The sequence below is a fragment of the Rhinatrema bivittatum genome, chromosome 6 (genome assembly GCF_901001135.1).
Source record: "Rhinatrema bivittatum chromosome 6, aRhiBiv1.1, whole genome shotgun sequence".
In the NCBI taxonomy this organism is placed as follows: domain Eukaryota; kingdom Metazoa; phylum Chordata; class Amphibia; order Gymnophiona; family Rhinatrematidae; genus Rhinatrema; species Rhinatrema bivittatum.
The window spans coordinates 209,532,781-209,544,926 of NC_042620.1; the positions used below are offsets into that span (position 1 = coordinate 209,532,781).

Here is a 12,146-nt window from a genome sequence, read left to right on the forward strand (position 1 = left end):
AGCCGATCTAACCCTTCCCTCCTGCGTAGTAGCCCTGGGAGATACATCATCAGTAAGAGAGGACAGTGCACCACCTGGAGAGCAGGTCCTTGCTAGAGGATCATTTCCTGCTGTACTAGGTTGATGCATGCCAATCATGAGACCTTCCTCCTCCAAGGCAGCACCAGGGCTGCCGGACTGTAGTTGGGACTTGGCTATGATGTTCTTGAAGATCTCATCTCCTCCAGGTCGGCCACTCTGAGAGACATGAGCTCTTTGCATCGGATGCACACATACAAATTCTCATTGGCGGGTAAAGAATTATATACGTGACACTCGATGGAGAAGTCTGGGAGGCCCTCCTCTTGCTGCTGGACTGCTGCCGTCATCTTAAATTTGTTCAGTTCCTAGTTAAGTTTTAGATTGCTATGGGAGAAGGACTGCATACAATTAGGGTCCTTTAAATGTATTAATGTATTCACTATATATCTGGTAGTGACCTGGAAGGGAATGATTAAACTTTTGATAAGGTGAGGGGAATTTCTGAATTTAAGTTAAAAGGCTGATTAATTTTGGTATTTTATTGATTTTTTTGTATTTTTTTTTTCAGTATGAGAATGTCACCTGCCTATAAATTGAAGGATGAGCTAGGGGTGGGTGGGAGGATTGGGAAATACAAACACACAAACTCCTGGTTTTTGCCTGCCTTTCTGATTAAAGGCAGGCAAAATCGATACAGACACGCAAACACACTAAATAATATACCCCAATAGTTTACTTCTCCCCAATAGTTTTAATTTTAGTTTTAAAAATTTCCCCCAAGTAGTACTTACTGATTCTTTTTAGCCACCGGCAAGGTGATCCTCTCCTCTGTGTTCCTACTGGATTGCCTGGAGCCGCCATACAACACCAAAGACACTGGGATTATGGGGCATCAAAGACCAAGGGCAACCAAAATGATAAAGGGGATGGAACAGCTCCCCTATGAGGAAAGGCTGAAGAGGTTAGGGCTGTTCAGCTTGGAGAAGAGACGGCTGAGGGGGGATATGATAGAGGTCTTTAAGATCATGAGAGGTCTTGAACGAGTAGATGTGAGTCGGTTATTTACACTTTCAAATAATAGAAGGACTAGGGGGCATTCCATGAAGTTAGCAAGTAGCACATTTAAGACTTATCTGAGAAAATTCTTTTTCACTCAACGCACAATAAAGCTCTGGAATTTGTTGCCAGAGGATGTGGTTAGTGCAGTTAGTGTAGCTGGGTTCAAAAAAGGTTTGGATAAGTTCTTGGAGGAGAAGTCCATTAACGGCTATTAATCAAGTTTAGTCACTGCTATTAATTGCATCAGTAGCATGGGATCTTCTTAGTGTCTGGGTAATTGCCAGATTCTTGTGGCCTGGTTTGGCCTCTGTTGGAAACAGGATGCTGGGCTTGATGGACCCTTGGTCTGACACAGCATGGCAATTTCTTATGTTCTTATGTTCACAAAAGGCTTTGAACACCATTGGTGCTGTTGCCGAAGTTGCTGAGTGCTGCTGTCAGCCGTAGGCATCGGCATGGATACCATCGAGCCTGCAGCATCAGCACTCTCAGGCGCATAGCTGAGCCAAGAGGAACTTTCGAGGACACAGGCTGTCATCTGTTCCTTTGGGCACTAATGCGGCATAGTGCCTCGGAGCCTCCATCTTCTGGCACCGTGAGCGTCATCAGTACTGCCGCACCATTGATGCCTTTGGGTATCAATCTCCATCGATGTGCCAGGCACGCGGATGTTTTCAGCCTGTGGAGTTCTCTAGTTATCGGCGCGTTTGTTCGCCAAGGGTGCTGCCCAGCTGTCGTCTGCGGTGCCTGGGATGCCATCGATGGTGCGTGATTTTGAGCATGCCAGGTGCCTGTGGCATGGTCAAGCGCAGTCAGAGCCCTAGGCGCTGTGTCATTGGTGCCATATTTGCGATCCATTGCATGTGAGCACAGAGGGCACTATTGGTACTGGGAGCACCGTTGCCACGTGGGCACCAGTGGAAATGATCAGATGCTGCCAGGCAGCACTGCAGAGCACTATGGGCACTGTCTGTTACTATAGGCTTTCCTTCCGCTGTTATGTGACAGAAAGGAAGCCATTCACGACCCCAGTTCAAGGGCTGCAATCAGCCTCTTGAAGCTTTGTCAAGTACCATGGGGGCAACGCTGCCCACCCCCAGAGACTGGCATAGTCAGAACCCCAGTGGCACTGGGGATGCATTTGTCACATTGTACATGCTGATTCCATTAGGAGTGCAATAGTGGAGCTCATCATGCGTGGTCAGTTACAGCGGGGGTCGTCTAATCCTCCAAATGCCTCTAGTGCTGACAGGTGGTGTTCTCTGTCTGTGCCATGCACACCATGCCAAAGATAGCAGGACAGGCATTTTCACATCAAAGTATCAGCTTCCTCATCTGTTTCCAGCTTAGGCTGCAATGAGACACCAGCGAGGAGGGCACAAACATACATTCTTGGATTGCTTTTTGGCATTGTGCAGATGCCGACTCTGATGGTGCTTAATCCCTGCTGTTCTTCGTGATTCTACCCAGAAGCGTGGCGATGGGGTGCACATGTTTGCCATCATCTGCAAGATGGGGTACTGCTGCATGAGTACTGGTCATCACACTTTTAAAAGCAAAGGGCACAATTCCTCCAGTTGCCTTTTAGTATAGATGTGTGTGTGTTTCCCTCATGGTGAGTACAACACATGCACCACTGCCACAAGACTAACCTAAGACTGCGTTCCTAGTCAAATCACCAGGGGCATGGATACCAGTAGGGTAGTGTTAAGTCTTTCCTTCCCATAGAAGAGGGGTATGTCTTCTGACCCCCTCCCATGTTAGCTTATGTTGAATCCCCTTAGGGCGGGAAGCCTCTGGGGCTCTGTCCCTTGCAAGTCCAAATTGGAATATCAATTCATTTGAAACCGTACATCTCCTTGCAGGCTGGGATCTGCGGGCTTTGGGGGAGGATGGCAGCAGTGGTTGTTGGACTGTTCTTGCTGGTCCATGGATTACTGTGGTGGCCTGCCCCGTTTGATTGGGTAGACATCTGTGGCCAATTTGGTTGCTTATGAACCTCTGCGATCAGCAGCAGTAACCCTCTCCCCTGGAGAGTAAGAAGGTTTTTCTGGATTAGGAGGCCCCAATTTCTATTGCTTTCCTGGCCCTTTGGAAAGAGGAGATACGACTGGGTTTTCCAGAGGTGGCTCTTATGGGTTCCCCCTTGGATGCTGGGTTGGCCACCCCTACAAGGGATGTTTCTTATTCTCTGTGTCCTGAAAAAGGGATTTCCTTACTTCTGACTGGTTGTCGCTTTCTGTTCCCCGTGGGATCCGAGAGCAAGTCGGGCTTTAGCGCTCTTTCTTAGGTCATCCTAAGGCACAACAGGCCTTTTGTGAAGTAGGTATTCCAGATTAGGTGTCCCCTGTCGTACCCAAGGTCTCCCCTTTGTGATACCTCCCCGGCAAAGATTAGGGGTTTCTCCCACATAGTCACTTTTTTGATACCTGCTGAGCACAATATGTGATTCTCGCACATAACTGCTCTTGCCAGTCATTCTCGTATGTGGGATGCTACCTCGGAGGAGGGTTCTGGTCCATTTGCATCCCAGTTGGCAGGTATGCCTTTCAACCTCTTGAGACATCCATAGCTGCATGAGTTAGGGGATGAAGGATCCCGCAACAATCATGCTATATTTTTGTTACACTGGCTTGCGAACTATACCCCTCCTCCCTTTTTAAGGATAACCCATTTGAAGGCAGGGATGTCCTGGTTCATGGAACACTTGTTCCACTTACTGGACCACATGATCTTGATCTCATACCTAGGCCAGGTTGTTGGGCAGTCTGTTCCAAGATCAGACTGACCCTGCCTGGTGCCCTTCGGCTTGCCAGGTTGGTGAAGAAATGCTGCTCCTATAGGAGTTTGCACTAGTGGCATCCTTGCTTTCTGTCTCTTGGTGGAGTGTTCTGGATTTCTTCCCGGGAGATTTGCTCTCAGTTTTGGCTGTTCTTACAATGCTGAGTTGTCTACCTTGGTGGGTGGGTTATTCCCTACTGGAATCAGAAGTGAGGTGTTTGGTTGGGGTTGATAAATACAACCTAGCGGCTTTTTCTTATCCTGGTGGTCCCCGAGTCTATCTCCTTGTGTTCTTCGTTCCTTCCCACTTTATGGGTATATCACTTTTTCCCTGTTTTTCTGCCAAGTTCTGGCCAGTACTGCCTTTAATTTTTCATACTCACTGAGATGATCAGTGCTTCCCTGCTCACCTGAGCTATCCTGTGGATAGGATGGGTAGGCTACCTTTGACAAGGTGGAATGTGTGGGTGAGCTTCAGGCCTAACCTAACTCCCTACTCGGGAGATTTTGGGTTAGCTATTCTGTTCAGGGATTGCCTTTCATCCTTTGACACTCTTATGTCTGTCCTGGATAGTCAGATCTGTTTTGTAGTTTGGCAGGTAAGGTCTGGTACAAACTTGGCTGCTATTGCTGCTGCTTCCAAATGTTGCTTGGGTTTTTCTGCCCATTGTGCTTATCAGCCAGTCATTGGGTGCACTTTGGAAAATACATCTGGCCTTCAGATGTTCACAGTTTCTTTCTGGAGGGTCCTCTGCCCCCAGTTGGATTTTTCAATGGTCTTGTGACACCTAAGGAAGCCTTTTTTGTCTGAGTTCTTCTCTTGGTTGATTTTCTAAACCTTTTTCTGTATACAAGAGGATTTAGACCTACTTTGCTTGTTGGGGTTCCCTGACCCGAAATCCTGTCTATAATATTTCTGTGAGGCAAAGTATGCTTCTTGCTAGACTTTGCATTATGACCCTGCCATAGGCACCTCTGTTACCATCAGGGTTTTGTGTCTGTCTGTTCTTTGGTTTCTTCCAGGACAAGCAGGATGGTGGTCTCACATGTGGATGACGTCACTGGACGGAGCCATGTCACGGAAAACTTTTCTGTCAAAGTTTCTAGAAAGCTTTGATTGACACTGGCACACTGAGGGCACTGAGCATGCCCAGCATGGCATTATCCCTGTGTCCACAGGGGTCTCCCTTCAGTCTTCTTTTTTCTGCGCTGCAGTTAGCATCGCTTTCAGGAGCTCCGTGAGAAATTTCTCACAACTTTTCCTCACGGAAACATTTTGAAGTTTTACTTCACAAATAATTTTTCCCTACCGGGTCTCCCTTCGTGGACATTTAATTGACGCTCGGTGAATACTATGCCCTGTTTTTCAGTCGGTTCCTGTCACCTCACTAACGGTTTCCCCGGCCTACCAACCGAATTGCGGCCTCCCCTCTCCCTATGTTTTCATTCTCAGTTAGCCCCACAAAGCCTGCAAGTGTCCTCCTGCGATCCTCCACCTGGTTATTAGGGCTAGAGAGTTAGGGATGTCCATGGTTACCGTTGCCGCCAGGGCCGCTGTCGAATCCATGCCTCCATCGATTCCCTTGGTACCTTTGTTGCGGTCGATGTCCCCGTCAGTGCCTGCATCCATGCCGTCCAGCCTCCATCGATGCCCCCTTTGGTTCCATAGATGCCCGCATCGATTCTGTCAGTGCCATCGATGTTTACATCCATGAAACTGATCCCTCCATGAATTCCATTGATGTCCAGGTCGATGCCATCCGTGCGTCGATGCCCGTGTCGATGCCACCATCGATTCCAATGATACTTTCGACGATACCCTCAATGCCGCCTTCAATGCCGCCATCGATACCGTCAATATTACTGTAGCACCTAAACGCAGTGCGCTCGACTAAACAAAATGCTCCATACTTCGGGTTCTTAACCAAAGCCCCGTATCATCCTAGGGCACTAAACAGTGCCAGGAGCAGTACAGGCATGCTGACGGTCAGTCACCACTTTCCATCTGAAACAGCGAGGGCATCCACCTCTACACTGGGGAAAGACCAGGCCGAGCGCTGAGGGAGACATTGCCACTGCCACCGCCACTGTTCCGCACATCAATGGCAGTTCCTCGGTGCTGGAGAATGACTGGGCCGAGCTCCGAGGAATACTTATTCTGCACCAGTGTCAATGTCCTTTGAGCCAGTTGTGAAGCGGTCCTGGGTTCATGAGTCCTGTGCTCCTCTGCACCTGAGGCGCCGAGGCGTTCCGACACCGGTGCCGGGATCTGAGCCACCACAAAATAATGTGGAAGCGCCAGAAACACCTAGCCTGTCTCCTCTGTAGCTGCGCTACCATACCAGCTTACAGAGTTGAGCCGGACGTTTACGTCCCTCAGGCTGTCCTCTATGCCTCCCGAAATCGACGGAGCCATCGATATTCACTGACTTGTCCTTCTGCGATCCACCACGAAGGATGGTAAGGACTCTAATCCTGCTTCAGCAACAGTCCCATCGAGACGTGGTCGTTAAATCGGGCCACATGGTTTCGGAAGGTTCTAGGTCGTGTTATCTTTCAAGAACCATATTAGTGTCACATATCGCTATTGCTAGAGATGTTTGACACAACACCAAGAGAGAACCTCTCTACCAATAATTTGGGATTGCATCGAGACCCTCCCGTTGTCAGCAACGGGACTCTGTCCTCGATATTACTCTGATTTCTGATTCCTAATTAAGGCCCGAAGTCCCAGATACATTAGCTGATCTGCTAGACACAAGATCCAGCAGACACTGCCTCAATTGCAAGCCCACCTCAAGACCTGGCAACAGCTCTCGATGTTTTCTTGCACAGCAGACTGAGATGCGGGTAAGACTTTACCGCTCATGCTCCCGCGGGAGACCAGCTGATATCCAGATTACATCAGCTCCACCAGTTGGACACCTCCTGGTCTCTCAATCTTACCGGATATCAGAGTGGCCATCCCACTTAGTACCAGGGTTTGGGGTACAGGGGTACAGTCCCCTGGACGCTACAAGGCGCGGGGGGGGGGGTGGGGGAGAGTTTTTAATCCCACTATTCCTTCTTTCAACAGAAAACAGATGCTCTCCGCCCATCCTGGACCTCAGAAATGTCAACAACTTTCTTCAGAAGGGACAGGTAAAATGGTGTCTCTCGTCACCGTGCTTCTCTTACCACAGTAAGTGGGTTGCCTCTCTCCTCTAGTATTTCTGTGTGCTTCATAGTAAGTCAACAATATTCCAATGCCAAGTTCTGCTGGTTGCACTAGCTTCGACAAGTTGTGTATTTCACCAAATGCCTAGCAGTGACTGCTGTTTCTCTACGGAGTAAAACATCATTCGCGCTTTTCCTTGTATGGACAACTGCCTAACAGGAGTCAATCCAAGCAAGGAGCTCTCAATTCTACACGACTCACTGTAAATTTACTACCTGGGATTGCTGTTGAACTACCATGAATCCCATATGGAGCAGTTCTGGACACTATAGTCGCAACGAACTACCTGCCCAACAACCGCGCAGACATACTGTCAAATTCCTACACATCTCTGCGCGCATGCAACATAGCCTCAGCCCCTCAATTCTTTCATTGATAGGCCACGGGGTTTTTTCACTATCCACTTTACTCATATGCCCAGATTGGCTAGGAGTAAGATTCAGTGGATTTTCAATTATCAGTGGCTCTAAGCTGTTCAACCGCTTTCGTCCCTGATACATATTACCAATCTAGACCCAAATCCTCAGATGGTCCTGGTCACGATCACATTTACTTAGGGTTGAAGAGTTCGAATCCACATCTTCCCAACCCAATATGCATCTGTTCTGCTCCAGACAGAGTTTCACATCAACTTCCTGGAGCTTCAAGCCATGAGTTATGCCTTTTATGCCTCTGCAACAAACCCTTGTGCACCCAGACAGCATAGTAGCAATGTGGTATTCCAACACACAACCATGCACAACCTCTGAGCTGCTCTGCCAGGAAGCTGCGCAGCTCTAGTCTGCGGCCCTTGCACACTCCATGCATTCCCAGGCCACTTATCTAATAGACTTGCCAAACGCACTGGCAGACCTTCTCTATAGATGTTTCTATCCTCTCGAATGGTCTCTGTGACTACATGTGTAGCGAGCAAAATCTATCTAGACCACACTACACTCCATAGGAATTACACCTAACTCTTTCTTTCTTTGGCAAAAGACAAGCTGCGAGTTCCAGTGGGCAAACAGACTCTCTCTCTAACTGACTAGCAAACTGTATCGAATTCTGCTATTAAAAGCAGGCCTTCCTCTTGAGGGGTGAATGAAGGTTCATTCTCTAACGAACATGACAACCTCGGTACCACACTATCGTTCGGTACCAGTTGCCGACAGGCTGTGACTTGTAACTCTTTTCACACATTCACAGCCCCCTAATGCTTACATATGGAAGTCTATCAAGACTCTGCCTTGGCCAATCTGTCTTGGAATGCTTCCTTCCACTATGCTCCCCAACTCCTACAACCACCTGCTGTAATATCAGGCTGCCTCTTCATTGCCAATAGCTCCCCAATTATTGTGCCTCTGCACAGGTTATCTGCTATTGGCCTGGTGTAATATGAGTCAGCCTGAAGCTTGCTAATCACCCACATGTGAGGACTTACCATCCTGCTTGTCCTGGGAGAAAGCAGAGTTGCTTACCTGTAACAGGTGTTCTCCCAGGACAGCAGGATGTTAGTCCTCACGGAACCCACCTGCCACCCCGCGGAGTTTGGTCCCTATATGTTTTATTATTTTATTTTTCGCTCGCACTTTTTGCTACACACGAGACTGACGGGAGATCCCTGTGGAAACAGGGATAATGGCTTGCTGGGCATGCTTAGTGTACCAGTGTCATTCAAAGTTTTCTAGAAACTTTGACAAAAGTTTTCCATGACAGGGCTCCGTCCAGTGACGTCGCCCACGTGTGAGGACTAACATCCTGCTGTCCTGGGAGAACACCTGTTACAAGTAAGCAACTCTGCTTTCCTTTTGTAGAACCCAACCTTTCTCCTGCGTAGACCCGTTTTTGGGTTGCCTTCTTCGCAAGCAAATAGGAGAAAGGTGTTGCTTTCAGCACGGGGACTTCCTGCTTTGTTTTCAGCAGCCTTTAGCTAGGGATTCACCCATGTGTGAGGACTGCCATCCTGCTTGTCCTCAGAGAAAGCAGAGTTGCTTACCTGTAACAGGAGTTCTTAGAGGACAGCAGGATGCCAATCCTCACGAAACACATCCACCTCCCCTGGGAGTTGGTTTCTCCATGTATTAGCTATATCACGGACTGAGGAACTCTTCCTAGGGGGCAGGGTGATAATTACAACTCAGAAGGGGCATGTTTGAAAGCTCTAGAATCTTTGAGATCAAAGTTCCGGGCCAGGCTCCATCCGATGATGTCACTTGTGTGAGGACTGGCATCGTGCTGAATATGGAGAACACTTGTTACAGGTAAGCAGCTCAGCTTCCCTCCTGAATTCAGTTTTACTTACTTCTCCCCCCCCCCCCCCCCCACTTGAGTACCCTGTTGAATTTCTCCATCCCAACTCTGCACAATACCACATTTGGATTTAATTATTGGGCTTTCCAAATCTTTGCTGAAGGAGAGTTACAATTCAGATTTAATAGGTAGGTCCCTGTCCCCAGAGGACTTACAATCTGTTGGTGTCTAGGGCAATAGAGGGCAAAGTAACTTGCCCAAGGTCACAAGGAGCATCAGTGGGATTTTCAAGCGTGGCTTCCTAAGTCTTCAGTCCACTGCTGTAATGGTTAAACAAACATATGTAAAACCTTACGTTCAGTCATTTAACCTTTTGGAATTTTCCAGTGCTGCCGCAGGGAACCAGGAACAGGCTCCAGCCAGCCCTATGGCTGACCTCTGTGTCCCCCTTTACACATGGCCTATGGGGCTCCCTGCATTAGGGCAGACTGGACTGCTTTGGGCCAGAGCAGGGTGTGTGGGTCTATGTCAGAGGAAGTGGAAGATGGGAGTATACAGGCATATTGAGGGTGTGTGGGCCCTACTCATAGCCACAGGCGGCTTTTCTTATATTTATCGTTTAAATGGATAACAGTTTGTTTCAATAGTTTAAATTTTTATACCATATTTCAATATTTAATTTATATCCATTTAGAAAGTTGGCTGGTTATGTTTCATTTTCTTTTACAGGTGCTAATTATGCTTGAAATTTTTTTTTATTAATGTCATTTTTTTTTCATTTTCAGTCGAAATCTTTTATCAACGTTGCCAAAGTACCTGTTTGATCTACCACTTAAAGTATTGGTTGTTAGTAATAATAAACTGGTGTCTATTCCAGAGGAGATAGGAAAGTTAAAAGACCTAATGGAATTGGTAAGTATGATCATGATTGTGCAATATTGCAGTGCATAAAGTATTGATAGCAGTTGCGTCACATTTATAGAGGTATCATTTAATTTGGACTCCAGTATTGTCAGACTTGCATGTGAAATTCAGTGATGCAAGCCCTCTGTCTCATTAGAAAAGACTTCAGTAGTCTAGTTCGGTGGTTCTCAACCTTTTTTCGGCCGGGACACATCTGAGAGATAGTTCTCACATATGTGACACACTGAACATGTGACCGTAATGGGGCTATATGTAAACATACACTCTGCAACCTCAGGAACTCTCTCGACCTCCAACAATGGATGCGGAGCAGAACTAGGGCATTACCCATAGAACTCACCATGCAAAAAAAAGATATTCTGGTTCAGATGATATCTCAGTAAAAGCAAAACAAACTCCCTTTACTACCAGGCGCAAGAGCCTTCCTTATGAAAAGGCAATAATTTACCACTAATGCACATCCTATTGAGAAAACACAACAAATAAGATTGATACAATTGCCTACATGCTAGTATAATATCTCACCTCGGTCACACACACACAGAACTGACCTTCACCAAGTACAGAAAGACCACAAATTATAAATATGGAGACAAAATGGAATGGAAAACCCAAAAAAGCCACTCTGCATGCAGTGCAAATCTGGAGAAATGGAAAGAGAAATATAGCACCTAACACAGTCACAGGATGTGCAATAATGCACACAAACTAACCCGCACAAAGTTACACCTGCGTTATGGAACACATAACAACCCTATCTATGAAAAGGCAACACTACAAATATTAAATCAGGTCCTAAACACTAATTCACCTCCTACAGAAGAATCCGGTTGCTCCGGGGATTCTCCCCCCCATTGCAACAATGAGTGCCACTTTTACTTTAGTCGCGGCTTTGCCGCGCTCATTGTTGCAATGGGGGGGAGAATCCCCGGAGCAACCGGATTCTTCGTGATTGTGACCTACTGCCGCTTTGGAAACTCCCTACTCTATCATGGTTCCCTTCCACTTTGGAAGTGGGAAATCCTGGCGCGGCTGACCTCTTTTCTTTGTGGCTCACCACTATATTTAATTTCAGCATTTCCAGCCCGTGGCTGCCACAGGCCTGGACACTGCCACTCCTCCCAGCCCCCCTCAAACCACTCCACTCCTGGGCTGTGAGATGCCCCCCTTCTTCCTGCCCCACTGGCCAATCAGTGGCTTCCTCCTCCCACTGGCAGGAAGAAGGGAAGAGGCTTCAGATTGGCCCATGGGGACAGGAAGAAGGGAGGAGGCTTCTCATTGGCCCGCAGGGGCAGGAAAAAGGTAAAGGGAAGTATAACTAGGGCTGTGGGACCATGGGAGCTGCGACACACTAGTTGAGAACGACTGGTCTAGTTGATTGCATGTTTGCAGCAGTATGTATTATTAAAATAGAAATTGGGTAGGGGACATTAGATGAAATGCAGTGGTGCAGTATTGTTCTCAGAGGGATTGAGTGTCTGGAACAGTTTCCTAATACATTGATACAAACTATGCAGGCCCTCAAACTGAGATGGAGCAGAGCGTTTTTTTCCATTATACATGATTAAGTAGCCTAGTGTGAGTTATATTGTATGGTAACATTCCTGAGAGAAACAATTTGGATGCATTTTTACATATACACTTTCTTTATGAACAGTTTTCTTTTCTTGCTCTCTTGCTCAGTCATTTTTTCATAAAACAATATGAAACTTTGACAGTTTGTTTACTTATTTATATGCTGCTCATGCGTAAACCCTAAGCGGCTAACTAAAGAACACACATATTAAGATCAATACCAGCCATGTGTTACAAAAAAAACCCTTCTACAGTATTAAAAACATAAAATAATCTTTCATTACAATTGAACGAAATCATCTTAAAACGATCATGAAACAATCTTAAAATCATCTCTAAA

At 47.0% G+C, this 12,146-nt stretch overlaps 1 protein-coding gene across 3 annotated transcripts in view; it reads left to right on the forward strand.

Moving 5' to 3' along the window:
- LRCH2 (leucine rich repeats and calponin homology domain containing 2) overlaps positions 1–12,146 on the forward strand; it is a 395,406-nt gene that overhangs the window by 127,728 nt on the left and 255,532 nt on the right. For all 3 annotated transcript variants that reach the window (XR_003857457.1, XR_003857458.1, XM_029606513.1), the window contains exon 3: positions 10,093–10,219. Coding sequence is in view for 1 of the 3 variants with exons in the window: in XM_029606513.1 (XP_029462373.1) it covers positions 10,093–10,219 (127 nt within the window). In the remaining 2 variants the exon portion in view is untranslated. The remainder of the gene's footprint in view (positions 1–10,092; positions 10,220–12,146) is intronic.